The following is a 26,195-nucleotide window of genomic DNA, read 5'->3' on the forward strand; positions in this document are numbered from 1 at the left end:
TCATAATGTCTACATTGTACAATCAAATGTACATGTACATTATGTACACTGTAAATTGTGAATGTTTGTACTCTGTATCGGGCAGTGTTGAGACAAGGGGATATTCAATCAGTTGGTCTTTCGCATTGATTAGTAATGAATAGATATAGCAGTGGTACTGTACCCCCCCCCCCCCACCTTTAAAAAAAAAAAAATACCAACTGAGGGTAGGAGAATAGGGATTTCAGTTTTGTTTTTCTTTATTTCTGTTTTTAGGTACAGTGTAATGGTATGAGCAGATGTCACCGCACAACTCATAATGTCTACATTGTACAATCAAATGTACATGTACATTATGTACACTGTAAATTGTGAAGTTATGTTTGTACTCTACATGTATATCAGGCAGTGTTGAGACAAGGGGATATTCAATCAGTTGGTCTTTCACACTGATTAGTAATGTTAGTTATAACAGTGGTACTGTACACCCCCCCCCCCCCCCCTCCCCCGGACCTTTTTTTTTTAAAATACCAACTGAGGGTAGGAGAATAGGGATTTCAGTTTTGTTTTTCTTTATTTCTGTTTTTAAGTACAGTGTAATGGTATGAGCAGATGTCATCACACAACTCATAATGTGTACATTGTACATGTTTGTATGTTCGCTGTAAATTGTGAATGTTTGTACTCTGTATCTGGCAGTGTTGAGACAAGGGGATATTCAATCAGTTGGTCTTTCACACTGATTAGTAATGAATAGTTATAACAGTGGTACTGTACACCCCCCCCCCCTCCCCGACCTTTTTTTTTAAAATACCAACTGAGGGTAGGAGAATAGGGATTTCAGTTTTGTTTTTCCTTATTTCTGTTGAATTACACTAGGTACTGTGTAATGGTATGAGCAGATGTCATCGCACAACTCATAATGTGTATGTACATTTGTTCATTGTACATGTATGTACACTGTAAAATTGTGAATGTTTGTACTCTGTATCTGGCAGTGTTGAGACAAGGGGATATTCAATCAGTAAATTTTGGTCTTTCGCACTGATTAGTAATGTTAGTTATAACAGTGGTACTGTACATCCCCCCCCCGGACCTCACAGCATAGTTAAAAGCCGTTTTCACACGGCGGTATGTAATATGAATCCTGATTCAAATGATGCCAGATGTGTGTAAGTACACATGTATGCAGACTGGGATTGCAGAAGGTGATTTGAATCACAATTCAAATCGTAATTAAACTGGTGGTTCAAAGGTGTTTTCCAGATCACGATTCTTTGAAATTATATTGAACAAAATAGTTGTGTGTACAGATTGACCTCCAAATCATGTTTTTTTTTTTTGTGTGGGGCAGAGCTATACTGTGTGGTCACCTTTCAATCAACACTTTCAGCAGAAAAACTGCACTCCTAATAAATGCTTTTAATACACTGTAGCACTCAAAAGCGCAAATTACTTGCCTGCTCAAGAGTGACTGATGGGAACTCAGAAAGAAGCCACACCTCTTCTCCTGGTACTGAAATTAAAATCGCAGAATCCGCGAAACCTTTCTTGGTTGTTCGTACGGACAATAATTTTAATCGTAATTGTAATCCTAATTGTAATTCAGCATGGCAAAACATTTTTTTTTTTCAACCCGTGTGAAAACAGCTGTAGATTCAGAGGAGACGATTATTGTCCGATTAATACACGTAGTGCGAATGCTTAGTCTGCCTCAATCCATAATCTAAAAAAAGACTGCCAAGTATGAATGCATGTTGTTTTACCTTCAGACAGATTTGCCTGTCACAATCAATTAGTCATATCATTATTTTTTGCAAAATGTAATATTGTATGCTCTATCTAACGTAGGAAGGATGCAAAAGTATGCAGCATAGCGCTAGTTTTTCTTTCAGGCTCATTGACTTCTCGGGCTTTTCAGTAGAGATGCATTGGGGCCATTCATACACGTATTGATTCGCTGCTGATGTACAATGTACGAGCAGAGGAGGTTTATTTGTACATAGATCGTGTATCAAGAGTATGACTTTCGCTTTCAGGCAGTTTATCTCAGCGAGGCACCGTAGAACCATGATTATAGAATGCATTATGCAGTGTACAATCATACATGCATGATGCAGGTAGTCAGAGTACTTGTACACATTATGTCCTATAACAAGACGACTACATACGTGTGGAGCGAACCTCAGAGCCGGGCTGTGGTTATGCTAAATACACTGTACAAATCAGTGATTTCCTGATTGGAGGCTGGGAATCACCCTGATACTCAGAACCCGAAGGCTGCATACAATCTCCAGCTTTTTCTCCTTCTCCTTATTTTTTTTTTCTAGCACCTCTGGAAATGACAAAATTACCAGTCAGTTTATCTGTCAGCTTATTACTCTTCATAATGCACATTTTGATGATCATTCAAAGAATCACATTCTGTTATGAGGAGAATCAATGTGTGTGTTGTATAATAGTCCTTGAAGTTAGCAGAACACTCGTCAGTTGAGAATGAGAAGGGCATTATTAAAGTTGTCTTGAACACTATGGGTTTAGTGGCAACTTAACACCCTTCTCATTTTCACTTCAGACATGACCAAATGCATGCATGCACTGAAATGTATGGTATGTGTACAGTTTTGTGTTTAAATACACCACCATCATTGGGAAATAACATAGTTAAGTATCCTACTTTGCTGCTTTCAGCATTTAATTCTGGACAAGTGAGTCAGAAGCACTTAAAGGACAAGTTCACCTTCATAAACATAAGGATTGAGAAAATGCAACTATATTAGTAGAACACATCAGTGAAAGTTTGAGGAAAATTGGACAATCGATGCAAAAGTTATGAATTTTTTAAATTTTTGTGTTGGAACCGCTGGATGAGGAGACTACTACAGCTTGTGAGTCATATGCGTACAACAGTATAAAGAAAATATAAAAGAAAATTCAACATATTTTCACTTTTTTCGCATAATAAAAGAGCAATTGACTTGCCTCTTTCTAAAGGCAGGGGGAATAATATTACCCATAACATTTATCGGTAACGAGTCAGGGGAATGTGTACTTTTTTCAAAAGATGGAATTTTGTGAAATTCTCTTTATATTTTCCTTATATTGTTGTACGCATGTGACATCTAAGTTATTCATGCACTGCAGTAGTCTTCTCATCCAGCGGGTACTGCAAAAAAACTTCAAAAATTCATAACTTTTGAACGGATTGTCTGATTTTCCTCAAACTTTCAATGATGTGTTCTACTAATATTGCTACATTCTCTCAATCCTTATGTTTATGAAGGTGAACTTGTCCTTTAAGAGACCTTTTAGGAAAAAAAAAATTAGTGCTACGCACCCCCTTGCTATATACTTGCCTAGTGCAACCAGAGTAGAACCCACTTTCTGTTTCAGGCCAACAACATGAACCATTTCTGTGTCAAACAATTTGGACGGATACAATTACGATCAAGGAGTTTCATGGTACAATGGGCTGATACAATAGAGTTTTGTGTGCTAATTGACACTTGAAAGAACACAGTGGGTTGATATTTTAGGCACTTTCCTAATGTGGTCCTTGCCCGAACACTTGTAGAAAGGAAGTGAGAGAAGCAGTCTGTTTTGATTTTCAATTCATAGCATAACCTCTAATGCATGATTAATTAATTGATTGCAATCAAATGACTAATGAGTTAATTAATTCATTATGATTAAATATGTGAGGAATCCTGCTTATGTACACTTGTATGTAAACAGTCTTGATGTAAATGCAGCTGCCTATTGCAAGGAAGGAAAAAAAGGTCTGCATAACAGCTTAAAATACACTGTGGCCAGTGCTGTTTACATTGAATGGGAATTTGGTGAAAGAATAGAGTGGTAAAATGAAAACATCATTATACCCGAAGGACAAGTTAACAATAGAAACCCCAAACAATGTCTTTTCAGGCAATTTGATTTCTTTCATCCACTTCTAGCGAGTACCACAGTTTCACTTAAATGCTTTCAGGATTTGCATTTTGTCATGGCCTTCTCTCTCTGTTCTCAGGGTGGTGTACAATACCTCGGGTAATTGTGATATGATGCAGTGGAGGTTTGCGCCATCTTTGCCATTTACATACCTTAAGATTTATGATCAAGATTAGCGGGCTGCCACCATGGAGTACACAACACGCCCCCATTTATGTACAGACTTGAACTGTTGTAGCAAATTTAACCACAATTATGTCAGTAAATGAACAATTGTTGCTGTGTCATTGGAGGATATGATACAGTAGGGTTGTATGCCATCTAAAAAAGAAAATAGAAAAAAAAATGATAAGGTGATATTGGAAACCTGCTCCTCCCCTTAAGAAAGGCAATATACTGGAGTGTAAGAAAGCAAATTCCATTAGACAATTGTCTGTGTTGAATATCAGCAGAAAAGACAAGTTTTAAATGAAGACTATACTTCTAAGTTTTTAATGAATAGCTTACAACTTCTGCTTTTGAACTGTAATAGCTTTTGCGTAATTGCCTTGTTTGGCAGCGAGTAATTCAAGGTATTGGGAAACATGCAATGGCTTGCAGATGAACAAGTAATGACATCCTTGTTCTCTTTGTATTGCTTTGTATATTTCACTCAATCTTCTGATTTCCTTACACTACAGTAAACATGTGCAGTGTAAACCATTCTAATTACTTGTTAATGTTTAATAATTCAGATAATTAGTCATCCACTCTATTTATTTGCGTGCAGATTTTCTATAAGAATCATTAAAGAGTGATGTATACAGCATACATTAAAATCATGTTTTACAATCTACATGTATTCACATCAGTTTTGTACACTTTTAGCTATAATCCTCTTTCATAATCCTGTTGAAATGACATAATGAAGGATTGCAATTGATGCAACAAGTCAGATCAAATCAGGGTAAATGTGACTGAAATTTGAAAATCTCAAAAATAGTTGTCACAGTGTTCATTGTGCTTACACAACAGTGCACAGTGTTTTTATCTGTCAAACAACATTTTTTTTTTTGCAAAAGTTTTTTTTTTCCAAAAGTTTTTTTGTTTCCAGTACTCAGTCACCACTACTCATTTTGTGTTAGTGTTTGTGTTCCTAGCATTGACTTCAAGTGACATTTTTCTTTAAATAATGCTGATTCTTGTTTCAATTTCCTTGCAAATCTTTGCCCAGGTTGCTGGAGTCAGACTCCAAGTCACTGAAGTCCATCTCAGAATCCGTCAAGTCCTCCCGTCGTGGCTCTAACGCCAGCCAGCAGTCCACCAGTTCCTCTACCAGTAACCTTAGCAACCAGGCCCTGGCAAACAGTGGCGGCAGCGGAGGTACAGGAGGAGGAGGAGGAGGAGCAGGAGGAGAGGGGGCAGAGGGGATGAGCTGCCAGGACCAGTGGCTGGTATGGGGGAAGATTGTCAATGACTGGGAAGAGTACTCCAGGAAAAAGTCAAAACAACTCAAGGTGAACAAAAATATGAAGGCAGAGAACCTTCTGCCACCTGTTACAGCAATGCTGATGTTGATATTACTATTTTGAAAATAAAAAACTATTTTTTTTTGTCCCCGCCGAACGAGTTCGAGCAGGGGACTATGAAACGGGCTCCGTACGTGTGTGTGTCCGTGTGTCCGTCCGTGTGTCCGTCCGTCCGTCCGTCCGTCCGTCCGTCCGTGTGTCCGTGTGTGCGTCCGTGTGTGATCAAAATCTTCAATTTGCTACTTCTCTGTCATTTATGAGCCAATTTTGATTCTGTTTGCTTTATATGATAGCACTACATGGGAGCTTTGAAACTTCTACACAGAATTTCAGTCGTGACCTTTGACCTTGACCTTTGACCTATATTGTACATTTTGCTACAAAATGCTACTCCTTCGCCATTTCTAACCCGATTTCGATTCCGTTTGCTTTATGTGATGGCACTAGGTGAGGGCTTCAAAACTTCTACACAGAATTTTGACCTTTGACTTCTTTGACCTTTGACCTTGATTTTTTGACCTATATTGTACATTTTGCTACAAAATGCTACTCCTTCGCCATTTCTAACCCGATTTCGATTCCGTTTGCTTTATGTGATGGCACTAGGTGAGGGCTTCAAAACTTCTACACAGAATTTTGACCTTTGACTTCTTTGACCTTTGACCTTGATTTTTGACCTATATTGTGCATTTTGCTACAGAATGCTACTCCTTCGCCATTTTTAACCCGATTTCGATTCCGTTTGCTTTATATGATGGCACTAGGTGAGGGCTTCAAAACTTCTACACAGAATTTTGACCTTTGTCTTCTTTGACCTTTGACCTTGATTTTTGACCTATATTGTACATTGGCTACAGAATGCTACTCCTTCGCCATTTCTAACCCAATTTCGATTCCGTTTGCTTTATGTGATGGCACTAGGTGAGGGCTTCAAAACTTCTACACAGAATTTTGACCTTTGACTTCTTTGACCTTTGACCTTGATTTTTGACCTATTATTGCACATTTTGTTACAAAATGCTACTTCCGGCGGGGACATATGTTACGCACCGCGTAATTTCTACTTTTCCTTGTTTTCATTTTGTTTGGTTGTTTATTTTAATATCAAAAGTACTTTGTACTACCTGTGTCCTAGGTTTGAGATTGTGGAATATCCAAGTGCTTTTAAAAAAAAAAAAAAAAAGAGTGATGGCTGCTAATCTTTATCTACAAATCATAATTTCATTCATGAATATATACTCATTTCAGATAATAGAAGCAACATAATATGGCAAACTGTTGACAGTTAATTCAATGTTTGGTATTTTCTCACTTATTCTTTGGTGAATATTTCTTTCTGGATTTTGTTCACAGTGCATTCTGCTTTCCAAAAACTTTATATCTGATTGAAATTGATACTGAGATGTGTCTACATGTATATTGTCACCACTTCATACTGGCAATCATGAATCTGTGAAGTTTGTCACTCCTATAGATACAGAGGAAAGTTACTCCAGTTGTGCAGTTTTAAGTTACGTTTGTAGGATTAGTTTTTCAACTCATGAATGTCAAGTTTAAAGCTATGCCAGTAACTTTCCTGCATACACTACATTAGGATAGCCACAAGATAGGAAAGTGGATCTTTTGACTCCTTTTTAACCTTCGTCAATCCCTTTCCCTTCCCCTGCACTCTTTCCCAGGATCTTGTTAGGTTGGGCATCCCCCACCACTTCCGGGGTATCGCATGGCAGCTATTGTGTGGTGCCTACAATTCGCCGCTCAAGGAGCAGTACGCCCAGTACCTCAAGATGCAGTCCTCCTATGAGCGCGTCATTCGCAGGGACATCGCCAGGACGTACCCCGAGCACGAGTTCTTCAAGGAGAAGGACGGCCTCGGACAAGAGACGCTCTTCAATGTTATGAAGGTGGGTGATGTGGTTGACCAATTTTGAATTTTCATTGTAATGACTTATGTTGTTGGTGGTTTACCATCATAGTTCAATATGCATATTAAACAGATAACTTATAAAAATACTGCTAGGATTAGGTTAGATGTGAGAAAGTTTTGCAAAGTTGAAGTTAGTTTTCGGCGACCGTAGTCCTGACGTGCCATGGTCGCCGATCGGCGACTAAAAACAGCGAGAAAAGCATTGATCATTTAAGTTCTTGTGGTACTGTAATGTGTTACACCAAGCAACTGCCAATGATATGTACTGGCAGCTGATTAGCATAGCCATCGTTTCCACTTAAAATATAAGCATGCTTACATAGGAAAATTTTGAGTAAATACACGATTTTTCAGCTAGATGTATTTTTGTTCACATCGCGAAAATCCGCAGCGGGCGCACCCTCTGCGAGATGTGTATGGATCAAAAGTCTCATAGGTATACCACGCGTGTGTATGCTACTGACTCTGCGTGTATTGTCTATGCGGTTCCATTCGCATTGTTCCGCTTGGACGCTGTCCTGCGGGAAGCTGCTTTGATTTTGTCCCTCAAAGAGGGTCAGCTTTCGTTCGTCGGTCAAGTCTTTCATCCTTTTGTTTTGGTGAACGTCACTAATCGTCCCCACGCTAGCATAGGAATTGCGTGTGGACAAAGGCCTGCCGATTTCAATAGAGTACGTCTGCCCGCGGTCCGCGTAGACAAAAGGAGGATTAGCAGGTTCTTCCTTCTCAGGTGGACAAAAGACACTATTCCAGGGCCCGGGACAATTACTTTAGTTTCAAATACAGGATCTGGGACTAAAGGACTCAGATTTGGGAATGAATATTATTGAGGCAGAAAGAGAAATTGCTAAAGACAAAATAAACTGCTAGTATCTTTGGAATCATACAATTCTAGGAGGCAATTTTGTTATCATTTGAAAGAGGAAATGTTGCTCTAAAACTTTCTCACAGAGTCAAGGGAGCGTTCCATTGAAGAAAAAACAAGACTGACTCTTTTTCCATACTACACAAAAATTTCTAATAATTTTTTTGATGTATCAAATATTTCTGCAATATTTCAGATTCAGATAGATATTGTGGCAAACTGACTGCATGACACGAAAGAGCAAACATTTCTTGATACATGTTGTGTAGAACTCAATTCAAAACAGTCAATAGTTTCAGAGATATGGCGGTTTTAAATTTCATTGTCAGTCCAGTTTCGAAACGTTCTGGTGTTAGGTAAAAACCTCTGGCACGTTAGGGGTTTTGGGCCTGGCACATTAAGAGTTAAGTGTCATGTGATCAGTGATACATTGTATCCTGCAGAATCGTAAATAGAGTAATGTCCTACAAACAGTGATCCACAGTATGATGCTTTAGAATTTCGAATAACGACTTGGGCCCTTGCTATCTTTGATTTTTATAGTTCCAGTTGTATTTTGCACGACATAGTAGAAACTATCACTGTAGCAGAGGCATTATTGTTTAGTGTTTAATACTTTTTGCGGAAATGTGATGTGGGAAGTCATAGGTTCAAACGTATTACAGTGAAAGTTAGTATTGTGAGACTGCCAAGTCTCTCTGATTCTATGTGAGGGTCCCTGAAATCGTAAATGTCTCTTCATGTCTTCAAATGAGATTATGAATGCCTCCCGATTTGGAATTGCATTTGACAAGTGAGCTGCATGCCACACACAAGTACACGTTGTATGTATCTCCCTAATTGCTCACTGGAAGCTTTCTGATTTTGACGTGTGAATATTGGCAACCCTGATGTAATGTAATTAGTCTGTGGTCTAACTACCAATGTAGAATAGCTGAATTTTTACATGGTGTACTGTACATCCTACAGGCTTACTCATTACACGACCGGGAAGTCGGCTACTGCCAGGGAAGTGCCTTTATCGTGGGCCTCCTGCTCATGCAAGTAAGTATTAAAACCTTCAGATACAAAGCCTGCCAGCATCATGATATACAGTCATGCTGTGTAGTGTGTTAAGATATATAACAGTTGTGTAAAGTGTATCTTATGCAGTAACACCAGAATTGTAATGGCAAAACCTGTGGGTACAAGAATACTTACTTTTATGAGGCTACCCTGTGTGAAAAGACCATAAAATTGTACAATTTTACACAATTTGTGCCATGCACATTACTCCTTACTTTGGATATTTGGTATTTATGCCAAATCAAATGAACAGGAAATCAGTGATATAAATCAACCACATGTGAAAGCTTATGTTGATTCGTGAGCAGTGGCACTTGATATGAAGTGCAATGACATTATAGTGATTGATTGAGTGTACTTCAAAATGTAGCCCTAACTTGTGATGTGATTGAAGCTCCCACTTGAGTGTGGGCCTAGGGGTTTGCAGGTACATTACAGTGTGATTATTTTTATGTTTCAGAAATGTTTCCATCAGCATACAGTGCCAAATTTTGGCTTCAACATTGTTTAGAAACCGTGCATTTTCTCATATTCTGTGTTGTTTGTGGATGGATCGACCATTAACCCGTTGAGGACGAGTCCCGAGTATACTCGGGCAGGTGTCTATGGGAAATGCGTGTTGTAGCAAAATCGAACCGTCCTCAACGGGTGAATCCAAAATTTAGCTGTAATTTGTCTTGTGCTTTCTGCAAATCATGCCAAGGTTCTAGATTTAAATTTTATTTTCTCCCTGTTCTAGATGCCTGAGGAGGAAGCATTCTGTGTTCTGGTCAAGTTGATGCAAGATTACGGGATGCGAGAACTGTTCAAGCCAAACATGGCCCACCTGGGCTTGTGCATGTTTCAGTTTGAGTGTATGATTCAGGTGAGACCACCACAGGAGACTGCTCGACCCCCCCCCCCCCCCCCCCATTGTCTTGGAGACGGCCTTTGATAAGTCACCCGTTTTTGGTTCTTGCCAGTGTGAACACCTTCCCTTCCCTCAACTGAGGTTATAATAGAGTCTGAACAAATGACCTATTTGTTTTCCCAAGCAGTATAAGATGAAGCACGAAGATTTTAGATATTGTGTTGATTTCAGTTCTTTCCGGAATGGGTGATTTAGAATGGACATTCATGGGAATGCGTAAATTTGAGAGGTCTTGCAGGCTGATGAGCCAAATAACTGCTCAGATGTTAAAAGAATCTAAAGTCTTGGAGGGGTATTATCTGTGGGTATTGATCTCTTTGTGTTCTATGCATTAATCTGTTTGTGTTGATCTCTTTGAGCTCATGGACACAAGTATCACAGGATTTTTATGGGCAGTGGATTCGATTTATGAAAGTTGGTTTGTTCTAGCATGGCATGTATTGTACAATTTTGTATGTATCATGTGTTAAAACTTGTAATATTAATCCAAGTGCTGTTTTCTTCTTGATAAGATCAGGGAGTGGTAATGTTGTTATGCGAAGGTGCATCTTGTTCTTGTCTTTCCCATAGGACATCCTACCAGAACTCTACAAACACTTTATAGCTCAGGGCTTCCACACATCCATGTATGCATCATCCTGGTTCCTTACACTCTTCGCCGTCTGCTTGCCAATATCTCTCTCCATGAGAATTATGGACCTCTTCATCTCAGAAGTGAGTATCTTTGTTCACATTTGCCAAGTTCTCCCTCTTCTTCTTCCTACTCCTCTTCCTTTTCCTCTTCCTCCTCCTCCTCCTCATCATCATCATCGTCATTATCATCATCATCATCATCATCATCATCATCATCATCATCATCATCATTATCATCATCATCATCATCATCACCATCATCATCACTGTCATCACTAAATCGTTATTTCTATCATTATCTGCATAACTAACATCACCGTCATCATCATTACCATTAATAGATTCTTCTCTTTCATCCATATCATCTTCTTTTTCATGAGTAGCAAGGTTTAGATAGATCTGCGATATGAACACGAAGACAACCAGCTTCCCGGGTTAGGCAATGGAAACAGCTGTCTCGTGACTGTGCAGAGCACCAGTTTTTGCCTAATTAGCATTGTCTCAGCATTTGCGCCGCAGATCCAAAGCTCACTATCATCATCATCATCGTAATCATCATCATCATCACCATCATCATCACCTATCACTATCACTAAATTGTTTCTTTTATCCCTATCATCTTTTTTTTTCTACTTCATTTTAGTAAGCAAGCATGTTCTAACCATCTTCATGAGAGTGGTAAGAAGAGTATGAACATGCTCACCGGAACACTGAGATTGAGAAGGTCCTTTCAGGACCACACTGATATTTAGTAAGGAAAGGATACCTGGTCTACCATGAAACCACTCACCACTATTAACCCGTTGAGGACGAGTCCCGAGTATACTGGGGCAGGCGTCTATGGGAAATGCGTGTTGTAGCAAAATCAAACCGTCCTCAACGGGTTAAAACGTTCTCCCAGCATGGAAACATGCATTCCATTTTGCATTGGTTTCACCTGACCACAAAGAACACATTGAATGCAACCTTGGAGTGATGGCTTAAAGTCCCCTCAGAAGGTAGTATGTCCTGCCTATCCAGGGGCTCAAGTATACACTGCTACAGCCAGGGAAGTTTAACCAGGGACATGTGATGGTGATTGATAGTTTTGTGGTTGTATCCCTCAAAGACCAACAGCTCTTTCCTTTTTTTCCCTCCTTTCTTCCTCCTCCATCTCTTCTATCATGTCTTCATCCTCTGTCCCGTATTAAATCTATGTCGTTTTATAATAATGATAATAGTGAAAATAACCAGTAATGTTGATAATAACCGGTATTTATATAGCCTGTTTTTAAATAGATTCAAAACGTTCACACGATTACAACAGAACACAAAAAAAAGGTCAACAATTCATTTACAGAGCTAAACAACAACAGAGAAAAAGAAAAAAAAAATACACAAAACAAAGCAAAATGTGATTACCGATGATGATAATGCCATTTCTTAATCCACATCATACCTGATGGTAAGATATTACAGTAGAAACTCCTAATACAAAAACAAACAAACAATAACAACAAAAAACACAAAAAAACCAACAAAAACTAGATACTGGAGGAATGACTCCATGCAACATTGGTTGCATTTATAGACGTGATCTGCTTTTCATGCTTTCTTGTTCTTCTTTCTTCACCAAAGGGAATGGAAGCCATCTTCAGGATAGGTGTGGCCATTCTGCAGTTGAACTGTGAAGACCTTCTCATGCTGGACATGGAAGAAATGCTGAGGGTGAGTTTAGATGGCTAGAAATGAGCAGGGCAACTCCAAGGCATCCACCCCAGGTCATGTTCATTGTAACCCATAAAGACCCAGTGTAGCTTTATGCTGTATTGTTCTATTCTAATTTTTGTGATTCATTGGTAGTAAATTTCTTAAGGTAGATTTGGTTGATTTTGGTCAAAGACTATTTTCTGTTTCATTTTCAGAATTCCAGTAAGCCACTTCAGCTACAATTGGAGCATGTGCAGATAAAGGTCATTGCAGACCTTCTCTTGAAATTGACATCTATTTTGAGGCATTTGAAAATGGGACAGGTCTTCATGAATGTAAAGAGTCATGTATGAACCAAGTACATATGTGACCGTGCATCACAAAACGAACAAAAAGTCGCGCACACTGATTTTGCGTGAGGACTGAAAATAAGTGCAATGGGTCAACCTAGCCGATCTTGACTTTTTCATACCTTCTGAAAGAGCAAGTCTTCTTTTACATTATGCTAAAATTTTGGATCATAAAACAGGCAGGAAAGTGTGTTTTTTAGCAGTTTATCTCAAACATTTTTTTTTTAGAATAGAGTGGATAGGTGTGTCTTTAGAGTCTCCTTTTCATTTCTGAGAAACCTTGTACACACTCGTCACTTTCAACTCTAATAACTTTTGAAAGAATAATGCTACTGCTTTGAAAGTTGGCATTAATTATGGACAGAATGTGTTAATGAGGCATGCTCAATTTCAGTGTAATCTGATAATCCCTTCATTGTTGTTAGTCCAGTGGTTTACTTCCTGTTTTTTGTCCCATTCATTGCGCAGCCAGCACAGCTTGGTAAAGATTAAGCGCTTGAATAGACACTGTACTTCAGAGCCTCTTTTCTCAGTTCACACTTTTCCTGAGTTTGTGCTTTCATTCCAATATTTAGATAGGTTAAGAGAGTCCATTTGATTTGATTTATACATCATTTTAAAGCTTAAAGTCTGCTATTTCAGAATATGGTCTTAACTCAAAATTCATGTCTGGCGACTTTTTGTTTGTTTTGTGGTGCAGGGTCACATATATCAGAATATACACGTGAATTTGTATTCTTTCCAACCAATTAAACAACAGCCATTCATGCAGCACTTACCAGCACATGCAAATCACCACCTTCTGCTTGGCTGTTTTCAACTAGTCTTCTTAACCCATTGAGGATGGGCTGATTTTGCTACAACATGCTTTTCCCATAGGCACTTGCCCGAGTATACTCGGGACTCGTCCTCAACGGGTTAAAGGTTCCATATTTTATAAGATCAGTGGTTCCCAAGGTCATCGCTTGATAGTGCTATTAAACTGTGAACTGGCTTATCAAAAACCTGAAGGAACTTGATTTATAAATCATCCGTACAATGGGCCACACATTTGGGAAAATTCAAGTACAGGCTTCTGTAGGCATTTTTGTACATTTTTTTTTTTTTGCTTTTGTGCAGTTCATGAATTTAATCTATCCCATCTAATCTTTCTCAAAATAAGATATGCTTTCAAATTCAGAGTTGCCAGTTTTGATGAGGATGGGGTGATAATTTCTGCAGCATAAATCCTCTAATACTTGAAGGAGTTCAATGATTGCTCCCTGCATTATGCTTTATAATCATCTGAGCCTGTATAAAAGTACTTTGACATATGATGATTTTTGTTTACCCTCCTTACACTGCAGTTTATTCAGAAGTTGGCTCCAAAGATCCATGAAGATGAACCTGAGCACCTGTTACAAACATCCTACCTAGTGAAGTACAATGCCAAGAAGATGAAGAGGTAGGCTAACGCTTCGTATGCGCAGGCACCTAGCTTATAAAACTTGCTACGTCTAGCTTTTTTACTAGCGTTCATTAATCCATTCAAACTAGACTTGGTTTTTGAAGGTTAGCTTGCCGTGTTGTTTGTAGCAATGATCCTTAGCTTAACAGGAAGGCCATGGTGGCGCAATATCTTGTAATCTGTATTCATTGATGTTTAGTTTCCAGACGCTTCAAGCAAATTGGGGAACAAAGCACAACTGGGTCAAATGTAGAAACGTGAGAATAGAGCATGATTTAATGTGATTTGCTGAGTGAAATCACTTGTGGTAAATATTTGAATCCCTCATTTTTATCAATGTCACAGATGTAAATCACACTACTGTAAAACCAGAAATGTTTGCATGCAGTTTAATCTAGTGAATTTCATGAAAACAAATCAGCAAAATCAAAATGCACATGAAAGTTCTTGTCCACGCTATGCATTGAATGCCAGTGGCAATTTGCAAAACTTTCATGCCGTGAAAAAGGCCGCTGGCTCCAGTTCGTGAAAATTTAATGCCGCAAAAATATCTTGCTTTTGATACACAGTTGAAGATTTCTTGCACTGGGAACACATTCACCATGTGTGAGCCAAGAACATCAAAAACTTCTTCTGTAGCATATTGCGTACAAATTCAAATGATGTATAAGAAGTGATATTCAGAGCATTGAGTCAGTTGACAATATTTCTGTGAATGTACACTGCTTAAAAAAAGTGAGGCAAATCTGCACATTTAATCCTATGAGTTCCCTGAGACTCAGTCATGTTAAGGCCACAAGGGGTATTAAATGTGATGTCATCAATTGTTTGTATCACATATTTAATGGATGCTTGAGAGACTTAATTCATTGTTGAATCATTCTTCCTGCGATTGTTCCCGTCTTTTTGATGTACAGATTAGAAAAGGATTACTTTGCCTTCAAGGAGAAGGAGACTGAGGAACAGATTGAGATGAGGGTAAGATTGTATCTCTGTCTGTCTGTCTGTCTGCTTGTCTTTTTGACTGGCTAACTGTCTGTGTGTACATCTGGCTGTCTCCTTCTGAAAATCAGTCTGTCTATACGAGTTTGTGTGAGTGTTTACTTTGTCAGTCTTTCTTTGTTCTCTTTGTGCTTCTGTCTGTCTGTGTCTATATCTCTGCCAGCATGTTTGTGTGCTTCTGTTTTAATATCTGTATGTCTGTCGCTTTGTCTGTCTATATGGGATTTTGTGCGATGTGAATGACTATTATAAACAGAGTTACGTCTATCTTATGTTCCTTCCTGTAATTGCCTGCCACCTGCATCACTTCATCGTAATTCTTTTCAAGAGAAATTCCAGAATGACTTTCATTTTTTGGAAAGGGCTTCTCGCTTTGGAGGATTCCAATCATGCAATTACCAAACAAAACAACAAAACAAAAAACAAACCAAAAACAACAAGAAATCATTTGTTGTCGGAATGAAATTAAGGTATATTTGCGGGGGGTAGTCTTTCGTCCAGACTCCCTATCTCATCCTCCGTCGTCTATCCTCCCCTCCAGCGACTGCGGACAGAAAACAGGCTGCTCCATCAGCGCATCCAGTCTCTGGAGAAGGAGAACGAACTCCTGGCCGACAAACTCATCCAGGGTCAGCTGACCCGCGCCATGGAGGCCGAGGAGAACTACGCCATCCGGCGGGAGCTGGAGCACACCCGCAATGACCGGCTGGCCATGTCCAAGGAGCTGGAGGGAGCGCAGACCGTCATCAACGACCTCCGGGAAAAGGTAAGATCCGGGATGAATTTGCAGACTCTGTGTCACATTTTTGTGTTTTTATTCATTTATCTGTTCATTTGCCTCTCGCTCTAATCTTGACTAATACGAGCATGTCTGATCATTTTATCCAATGTGTTTTCTTGTGTCTGTAATCTTTATATTGTTCTTACATTTTATGGGACTAAATCAACACTATTTAAGACTTACAACCACCATATTACATTGTATTTACTTTCTACCTTCTGACATGTTTACATGTATGTTTAAACATGCGTGCATACACGTACTGACATGTACATGTGTACATTCATACATCACTATACATATACGTACATACATGTACATACATTGTACATACATGCACATACAAGGTTTTGTACATTTTCATGTCTGTACATTCATATACACAGATTTTACAATGTATAAATTATACATTTTTACATACCGGTACACATATTCATACATTCATATGGGTACAATACTTTTGCTCAGCTATACTGTAGCAATCTTGCAGGATACATTGGGTGATTTCAAGTTCGGTGCTAGTGCTAGTGCTAGTGCTATCTCAGCACTAGCACCGGCGATAAAACCGAACTTGAAATCACGTCGGTGTTGGGAGTTGACCTCAAAAATTATGACGTAATTCCGGTTGCTGGTGCTGGGCTCGGTGTCGTCTGCTGAACCGAGCTCCGCCGTCTGTGTTAGCAATTTACGTGCATTTTCCCTATTGACCAACACTAGCCCCTAGGGATTATCATTTTCTTCATTTCAAGTTCGGTGCTGGTGTTAGCGTTGCCGTGCGAGACCCGTATTCACTTCCATAAGAGATGCACGTTTTACGTACAAAGTCTATGCTAATGCAATGGTCACCCACGTAAAGAACACAAACACTACAGACATGGCCATAGAAATCTGAACCTGGGAGCAAAATAAAGATAATTGTGTTTTAAAGAAGGGATGAAATTTGTGGCATTTTAATCAGTCTTCCTCATTACGTGTCTAAAACTAAGCAGTTTTGGCTACATCTTTTTATATTTGGCTTCAACTATCGGCCGTCACTTTTTTCGTCGCGCAATTCCCGCGGAGCTCGCGGTGCTGTGATTCCAACACCTAGTGCTGGTGATCGATAATTTTGATCGGTATCGCCTCGTTAATCTGACCGTCGGTGTTGGAGGTCGATGTAAGGCTGTTATTTGGCTGCTAGCACTAGCACTAGCACTAGCACCGAACTTGAAATCACCCATTCTCTCAGGCAGACCAGTGTATAAAGAGTGATGTTTTTAAAAAAAAGATTTGAAAAAAATATTGCAGTGGTAGATTCCAGTGTTGAATGGGTGTTTCAGTGAATCCTTCTTCTGTTGTTCTGTTTAATCATGATTGTTTTATGTTTTGTCACACATTAACATGCAAGCAATAACACTGCATGGCATATATTGAAATACTAATTACACCTGAACACAATTTTCACCATGTCCAGAATTCTTCTTTTCAGCTATTTCCTGTGATAATTTTGTGTGTATTTGCGATTATGTGTTTCACATTACTTTTGTATTCTGTCACAGTTTTGTTTTATTTTGTTATGTCCTTTTAATATCAGTATTTTGTTTGTCCCTTTCACATATTGTGATCATTTTGTGTTCTGCACTTTATAGCTGAGGTACTTTTTGACTTGATTTCTCCTTCTCTTGAAACATAAATGCAGTGTGTACAACAACAGTCGAAGTTTGGCTGTTTCTCTTTTTTCACTACATACAGAAAATTTAGAAAGGTAGTTTGGCTTCATAGGGAAAGGAATATTCAATATGTGCATTTCTCTTTGTATCAACTCATGCAATATCGTTTCTGCATTTGCATCTGTACCTGCACATCATACCTGATGTATGGATATGTGGTATCTGTTGTGATACAACCCTCACAATGTAACTGTCTTGGCTTCTGACACACAAATTAAAATACAAAGTAGTTTGTCTTATAAACAACATTATTGACCATGATGCCTAGGAATATATCTCTTTTGAACTGTCATAAATTTTCCTAATTGTCCTCGTTCTGTTTCCATGTATGGGTTCTGTTAAATGTCCTCCTTATATGAAGTCCAACAAATTAGCACACCAAAGTAGAAGACGAATATTGTCGGTTTCATCGACAATAGTGCAAAATTCACAATTAATAGACTTAGACTGTTATTTTGCCTAGAGAATATTTATGTGAATGTTCAAGTGTGGACAAAATGGGAAAATAAGGTTGTCATGAATAGAAAGCAGGTTTCATATGTTTTTGCAGTGCCAGCATTGTGAATTGTTTCTTTTCTTTTTGTTTCATATAGCAGCATGTGTAACAATGCATATGGGCTAAATGTGCAATGTATGGACATCGATAATCATCAGTGTTTTATCAGGGAGGCGGAAGAGACTTTCTTCCACTTCCCAGGTTTTACCACTTGTGAGAGGCACAGCTGACAGAAGTCAGCCCCCCAACTTATTCTCTCTTATTTTAGATTAGAGGAATAGTATAGTTTCGGCAGAGATGAGGATTAGGCTTTTAACTTTATGCAAGATGCCAAGAAACCACTTATGAAATACTACATACAGGTTGTAGCATACTATTCTAAGAGGAATTCAAAGTTTATTTGATGAAAATCGGTTTTAAACACATTTAAAAACAAAGTAAAACAAAGCAATCATAATAAAAGGTGGGTCCCACCTTTTATTAGGATATCTCTGTTTTGGGTATCTTGGCCATTTCAAAATCAATTTTAATCTAATAAACTTTGCTGCATTCCTCTTGGAATTACATGCTCTTTCATATTTAATAAGATATTTCTCATCTCACCCAAAAATGTTAGAAACCTGAGCTTAGATCTCAACCACAACTATACAGTCCCTTTAACTCCTGTATGCCCAGATGCTTAGCCTTACTCACCAAGTTTGTTTTTGTTTTTGTTTTTTTATTCCATCAGCTTCCAGTAATTCCTCCAAACTTGACCTACAAAATGTAGATGTAAATTCAACAAGCCCACTCGGGTGTAGCATCTTGCCTTTTGAGTCCACAGGAAGGCCGTAGTGACACAGTAAATGTCGTAGGGGGATTTGATGATCTCCATTCATTGACAATTAGTTTTGAGACATCTATGCCAATTGATGAAGAAAACACTGCAAACAAAGCACAGATCTCCCAACTGTTCGCAATTTTGAGGGGAAAAAAATCTTTATTTCGACCATTCCCAGTTCTTGTTTTCTATAGGAGTTTCTTATTTTGCTTGATGATTTTACTGTATACACTCCTACGGGAATTGCTCTTTCTCTCCTACTTTTGAGCCAAATCATCCCTATTTCTTAGATACAATGTAGACAGGTTGGGAGGTGGGGTTAATGCAATGGAGGCAAAAATTAAGATATTGATGGGAATCAATATGGTGATGAGATGATGAGAATTTGTGTTTGTGGAGTACCGCATTGAACGGAGAAATGTATGCGTGCACTTCACATTCATTTTAAGATTAGAGTTCATACTTTTGTGTGTTTTTTAATTCGCAAATAGCACCTGAATTGCAACATTTGGGAAAATAAGAACCTCATGAAATAATTGGCGTATACAGTACTTAGTCCTACTGTAGTCGTAGAAAGTCTTGTGACATTTGCGGCAATGTGTAGGTGCAATAATTCAGCAGGTGTGGACAGAATTTAGTCACTCTTGATGTGAGGATGGAACTAAAAGCATGACAGTGTGCTGCTTGGATTTAATACAGTACTTGTACGTTTGAAACCACTTTCAGACTACATCCATATTGCACCATGCTGATTGACAAATGCCTTGTGTCTTCTAATAAGTCTCAGTAGATCTATCCACCAAAGAAAGCAAGATTTTTTTTTTTTCAACATGATTAGTGGGAGGTATCTTTGATATGCCAGTGTACGTGTCAAAACAGGATGGTGACATTTAGTGCTGTGAATTCAGATTTTTAGCTCACCTGAGCCAAAGGCTCAAGTGAGCTATTGCGATCGCCCTTCGTCCGGCGTCCGTCGTGCGTCGTGCGTCGTCCGTCGTCCGTCGTCCGTCGTCCGTCATGCGTCGTGCGTAAACTTTTTACATTTTCATCTTCTTCTTGAAAACCCCAAGACCGATTTTCATCAAACTTGGCAGGTAGCATCCCTAGGGGGTTAGGAACTCAATTTGTTAAAATGGGCACCATGCCCCACCCAGGGGGCCCCCAGGGGGGCCCAAACCCCCCCAAATTAAGGAATCTGTAAAAATCTTCTTCTCTAGAACCAGAAGTGATAGAGCTAAGTTAATACTATGAGTTAGTACATTGATGACTGTAGTTTCAAGTTTGTTCATGGCAGAATCAGGGGTGCCCCCCTTGGGACCCAGGGGAGGGGGGTGGGGAAGGGTTCTAGTGGGGCCTAAATTGTACATTTTCATCTTCTTCTTGAGAACCCCATGACCCATTTTCACCAAACTTGGCAGGTAGCATCCCTAGGGGGTTAGGAACTCAATTTGTTAAAATGGGCACCATGCCCCACCTAGGGGGCCCCCAGGGGGCCCAAACCCCCCAAAATTAAGGAATCCGCAAAAATCTTCTTCTCTAGAACCAGAAGTGATAGAGCTAAGTTAATACTATGAGTTAGTACATTGATGACTGTAGTTTCAAGTTTGTTCATGGCAGAATCAGGGGTGCCCCCCTTGGGACCCAGGGGAGGGGGTGAGGAGGGGTCCTAATGGGGCCTAAATTGTACATTTTTATCTTATTCTTGAAAACCCCATGACCCATTTTCACCAAACTTGGCAGGTAGCATCCCTAGGGGGTTAGGATCTCAATTTGTTAAAATGGGCACCATGCCCAACCCAGGGGGCCCCCAGGGGTCCCAAACCCCCCAAATGAAGGAATCTTTTAAATCTTCTCTAGAATCAGAAGTTATAGAGCTGAGATAATATTATGAGTGAGTACATTAATGACTGTAGTTTGAAGTTTGTTCATAGGAGATCCAGGGGTGCCCCTCTTGGGTAGGGGGGGGGGGGGGGGGTGGTTGGAAGGGTCCAAATGGGGGCCTGAATTGTACATTTTCATCTTCTTCCTGAAAACCTCATGATGGATTTTTGTCAAACTTGGCAGGTAGCATCCCTAGGGGGTCAGGATCTCAATTTATCAAAATGGGCACCATGCCCCACCCAGAGGGCCCCAGGGGGCCCCAATCCCCCCAAATTAAGGAATCTTTAAAAAATTGGGCCCTTATTGTACATTTTCATCTTCTACTTGAGAATGCCTGGTCAAATTTTAATTTAGATTAGTGACTGCGTGAAAGGTGAACTTGCGATACTCAGGTGAGCGCTAGACCCGCGGGTCTCTTGTTTAATTTCTTCTTTTTTTTAATGTGTGTCAATGTTATGTCTCTTTTAGAGAATATTCTTGTTGGTTTTTGTCAACTATGACAATTTTGTGTCTTTTTCTAAAATGTAGTTGCTTTTTGCAATAATGTAGTAATTACTTTGATCAGTCCAAATAAGTCATATATTAATGATTTCAGTAATCTTGAAAACTTTGTAAGGATTCTCATCATATTAATCACGAACCTCTCCTTCTTGATACTAGCTGTAGAGACGTGTTATGCCTTTATTCCTTTAATACTTCCTTGATGTGTTGTCTCTGGTGTTTTGTCGTACTAATCATTTCTCACTCTCACTTTTCTCACTTTCCCTTCTTATAATAGATATTTCAATTACAAAACAGTGCCAAATGATATTTTGTAAGTATCTGTCCATGTGTGCATATTTTGTGTGTGTGCTTGACAGGGGAAAACCAAAACAACAAAGCCCTTTCCCGCTTCTTGCCATTTGCATTATAAAGAGTCAAGTCTTCCTCTGAAACGGGTTCATAATGTTATCATTCTCATGACGTGTGTGTATCATGCACCAAAATAAAAGCAAATGTGCATACAGATAGCATGGATCCAAAGAGACTTCAAATGGACAGGCTGATGTGTGTGAGCATGCAGGCTTTCTGGGTTTTTTTATCTGCAGGTGTACATCTAGGTACATGTTAGTATTAATCTCTACCTGATGATATGTTCTGCAACCAGCGTCAAGTTTGTTGAGACAAAACAAATTTATTTGACACGGACCGAAAGCAAAAGCCGCAAAGTTGGGTTCATGACATTTCTGTGAAAAACAGACATTTCGTCAGTAGGTACACTACGAAGGAGGTTTATAAAAATCTGTTCATTTCCGAACTTTTTAGCTATCATATGATGAGAGACGTACAAATTGTAGATGTGCTGTTTGTGATGACTTGAAAGTGATTGTAATCAAAAGTCTTCCAGTATGTTTCGCTGTGTGTAGCCTTACTAGTTTCTGGTATGTTGTTCCCTTTGTATAATTGTGACAGCATGATGTCACACTTTAGACTGATAGCCTGTATAACACAATGCAACATGGTTGGAATTACTGGCAGACAAAAGCCACTAGCCCCTGTGGTTACAAGCAAAAATGTCTTATTATTGCTGAATGCTTGTACAAACAATGAGATGAGATCGTGAATTAGGTGAATAATAACTCTCTGTGCAGAATCTCAATCCTTTTACATTTTTTGGGAAAAAATGCAAAATTCTCCACAAGATGAATACAATCTGTAGGTTGGTAATGACTTTAGAAGGAGGTTCACGTATCAGTCCATGGCATACTGAGTAGTGGGTATTTAACCTATTCCCTCTGAGATTGTAAAATCCTGATAAGTTTCGCACAGGGGCCACTAGGTAAACATTCAAAATGGGTTAAAAAACAATTCTGGACAAGAAATGATTTATGTAGCCACCCCCCCAGTAAAACAGAAGAAAAAATGAAACCATTTGCAAGTGCAAGAATGACAATGATATCAAAATCGGATTAAGAATATAAGGAGAATTGTAAGTGATAGTTGTAATTCATAAGTGACACTTTAAAGATTTGGATCACTTATTTCTGCAAAACGGTTCTGAAACAGTTGATGTGAATGTGCAAATGAGTGAGCTGATTATGTTATTACCTCCCAATTTTTTCTGTTGATTGTGTACAAAGAAAACTGACAAAAAGTTCAATTCTTCTGCTTGAAAAGTGTCAAACATATTTTTTCCCTAGCTAAATAAGTTCAACACCTAATCTCTCACTTACATACAACCCATTTTCTTACTTCGTCTTGTTTTACTCTAAAGCATGACATTGTCCTTTGTCCTTGGACTTTTCTTCTTATAAATTAAAATCATGAATTCTTCATTATTGGTCAATCATGATTTTATACCAAAGTGCATTGTGAATACAATTCAGAATTATTAGGCATGAGATAATGTTATCATTTGTAGAAAATGTTATTATCATCGGTATAGATGAGAGTGTTTTTCTGTTAAATGTAAAAATGTTGTGAATGTCTGGTGTGCGTGTATGTTTCTAGGTGCAATATCATCTGCTATCAATATAAAGATTGTCCGAACCGACTTCGTGCATCGTAATAAAATAGTATCTCCAATATCTGGAAATATATTGGTAAGTTTGAATATTTTGATTTCACCTTTATAGATTATAATTTGTATTATTATAATGGAAGTCATTGAGTATAACACCCTGGTCCATATTGTACCCTTTTGACTTATATTTATTTGATTTATTTATAAAGGATTTAGAATATGGATACATGCTTGAAATATGACATACTTATAGTAAATGAAGGTGTCCCAGCTGTCAGTTGAATTTGTTTATTTTTCTTTCATTTTTGTTTGTTCGTTTCTGTTATTTGAATGCAGCCCCACCGTTCAATAGAGATTTGTGTGCTAGATTATTATGTTTATTAACACCTTTTAGTTCGTAACATGACATGTGACTGCAACTGTCTATGGATCTAATGCATATAATTTCTATGTATGGATATATATTCGACACATACAGTAGGAACATGTATTAAAACAATAAAGATATTACCCAATGACTTCAGCCGTGATAGCATGTTATTGTACGATGGCTGAATCAGAATGTTTTAAATTTTGATCCGTTTATTGCATACAAACTACTAAGTTCTAAACTGTATGCTCATCTCAGTTGATTAAAAAGCAGTAACCCTGTTCAAAAATGCTCCATGCTCAGTATGACAAATTATCATGATGTTATAAAAAAGAAAATAATGATAATACTCAACAGAGACTGGAACGTGATCCTGAGCATCCGAGTGTGAGAACCTGCTGTGGCACGTTGCATTATGGGATTAAAACACCTGAATTTCTCTCTGCATGACCCTTTACTCTCACAGCTCAGGGCAATTCATCATGATGATTAAAAATATCTAAATATCATATCAAAAGTCGTGGATTTTTTTTAGTGATACTTACAATCTCAATGATTAACAATTTGCTTGTGTCCCCACACAGGAGTGGACAGTTTTCACATAGCATTGCAAAACTCAGGTTTAATTTGTTAATTTGGGGATGGGGGATGTGAGCAGCACTAGTGTGTGAGACATTCTAGTATACCCTGCAGGGTTTCTCACTCCCCTCCATCTACTAGGCTAACTAGTGATATGCACAGTACATGTGTACAGGTACCTGTACAGTCTTCTACTGGCTTGAATTTTTAATAGGTCTATACGATAGTTTACGGTGATGAATTGAGTGTATTGGACTTTCTGTTTTTGTAGCCATTTTCAGTATGTCATATCCGTTCAGTATTCATGGTACTGTCTGTCATTGGCATATCTTCTTTTGTACTTTTGTATGCAAAATATGAATATTCATGAATTCATCATAATTCAGTGGATCAACACGTGTGATATGTGAATCAGCTTATTTTTTTCTTTCTTTCTTTCTTTCTTTCTTTCTTTTTTGGGTAATACTACTTGGAAATCTTGCCCTTTTGATACACCTTGAAAAATTTAATCTGTCAAGCCAATTCACTCCTATTATGTGTCACATGTCATGCAAGAAATAAAACGTGCATGTTAACCAGAGGAAAAAAAGATGTCAAGCAATGCTTTTTCTTGGGGAGAATTTGATTCTCAAGAGGCATGCACATTTGATGTATGCATTATGATCTGAGAGAATCCAAGCACTCAATTATGGTGACTAATCATACTATAAATTTTCCAGTAAAGAAGCAGCAATGACTTAATTGAATTCAAATTCCTGTGGATATACTTGTATAATCCTGTACTCAGTAGTCATCTTGGCTGCGTCTTGGCTGTTCTTTGCATAGTACTGATTTTTTTACTATTTACAACAAACAAATGCGATATCACTGTTCTCCCTTTTGTACAAAGACAATGACCTGTTTTTGTTTTGCTTCATTTTGTTTTGTTTTTCGTCTAGATAAAAATACATGTGATGTCACATGCTGGACATACATTAATGTACCTTTATGATAGTCTAGAAGGAATTGTGTATAAATTCCTCTCTCATTCATTATTTGAATATATACTGACATTTTGCGTACAAAACAAGGGAAGCAGTACTTTTCTGATATTGTCATGGTCACATGACAAATCACATGACAAAGATGGATCTTAGTAGATTGTCACCTGATCTTAGATTGTCACCTGATATGTTTTGGGCCTTTTATATAAATTAGTCATCATGCACAACGAATATATCCACAATGACCTGATATTCTCATAAATGGCATGTAACTCTTGGTATAGTTGCATATTATGATATCCATTTTAGCTTTCTATAACAAAGTAAAATTCGATGATATGTATGTGCATATGTAGACTCAGTGAAGGACCGTTGTATAGCTGTTTTCGTAAATGAGATGTTGTTTTCATGAACTGACACTGACACTATCGGTAATGCGCTATTACCTTAGTGCATGTTGTTAAATTCGCGATCCAACTGTGATTTGCAAAGATAGCAAATATTAACCCTCGTGAAAATAATAGCGTAAACAGTACACTGTTCCTGTGTTTGTAGGAGCTCATGATTTATGCCAAAATAATTTGCTGGCTTTGACCAATTTAGGTTTATTTCATCACAGTATTATATTAACTAAGACAGAAAGAGAAAGAGAAAAAAAATAGACAAAGACCACAGGCAGAGACAAGCGAGAGAAAGATAGATGGAGAGAGAGAGAGAGAGAAATGTGGCAATTTTTAAGCAGCTATATCATGA

At 38.4% G+C, this 26,195-nt stretch overlaps 1 protein-coding gene across 1 annotated transcript in view; it reads left to right on the plus strand.

Moving 5' to 3' along the window:
* LOC139720691 (ecotropic viral integration site 5 protein homolog) overlaps positions 1–26,195 on the plus strand; it is a 123,974-nt gene that overhangs the window by 9,358 nt on the left and 88,421 nt on the right. The window contains exons 3-11 of the mRNA XM_071632046.1: positions 5,138–5,420; positions 7,112–7,336; positions 9,194–9,268; positions 10,029–10,154; positions 10,770–10,913; positions 12,450–12,539; positions 14,218–14,315; positions 15,236–15,296; positions 15,862–16,086. Of these exons, the coding sequence (XP_071488147.1) occupies positions 5,138–5,420; positions 7,112–7,336; positions 9,194–9,268; positions 10,029–10,154; positions 10,770–10,913; positions 12,450–12,539; positions 14,218–14,315; positions 15,236–15,296; positions 15,862–16,086 (1,327 nt within the window). The remainder of the gene's footprint in view (positions 1–5,137; positions 5,421–7,111; positions 7,337–9,193; positions 9,269–10,028; positions 10,155–10,769; positions 10,914–12,449; positions 12,540–14,217; positions 14,316–15,235; positions 15,297–15,861; positions 16,087–26,195) is intronic.

Source organism: Diadema antillarum, unplaced genomic scaffold, assembly GCF_040938485.1.
Source record: "Diadema antillarum isolate AM-2024a unplaced genomic scaffold, OU_Dant_1.0 scf00000131, whole genome shotgun sequence".
Classification (NCBI taxonomy): Eukaryota; Metazoa; Echinodermata; class Echinoidea; order Diadematoida; family Diadematidae; genus Diadema; species Diadema antillarum.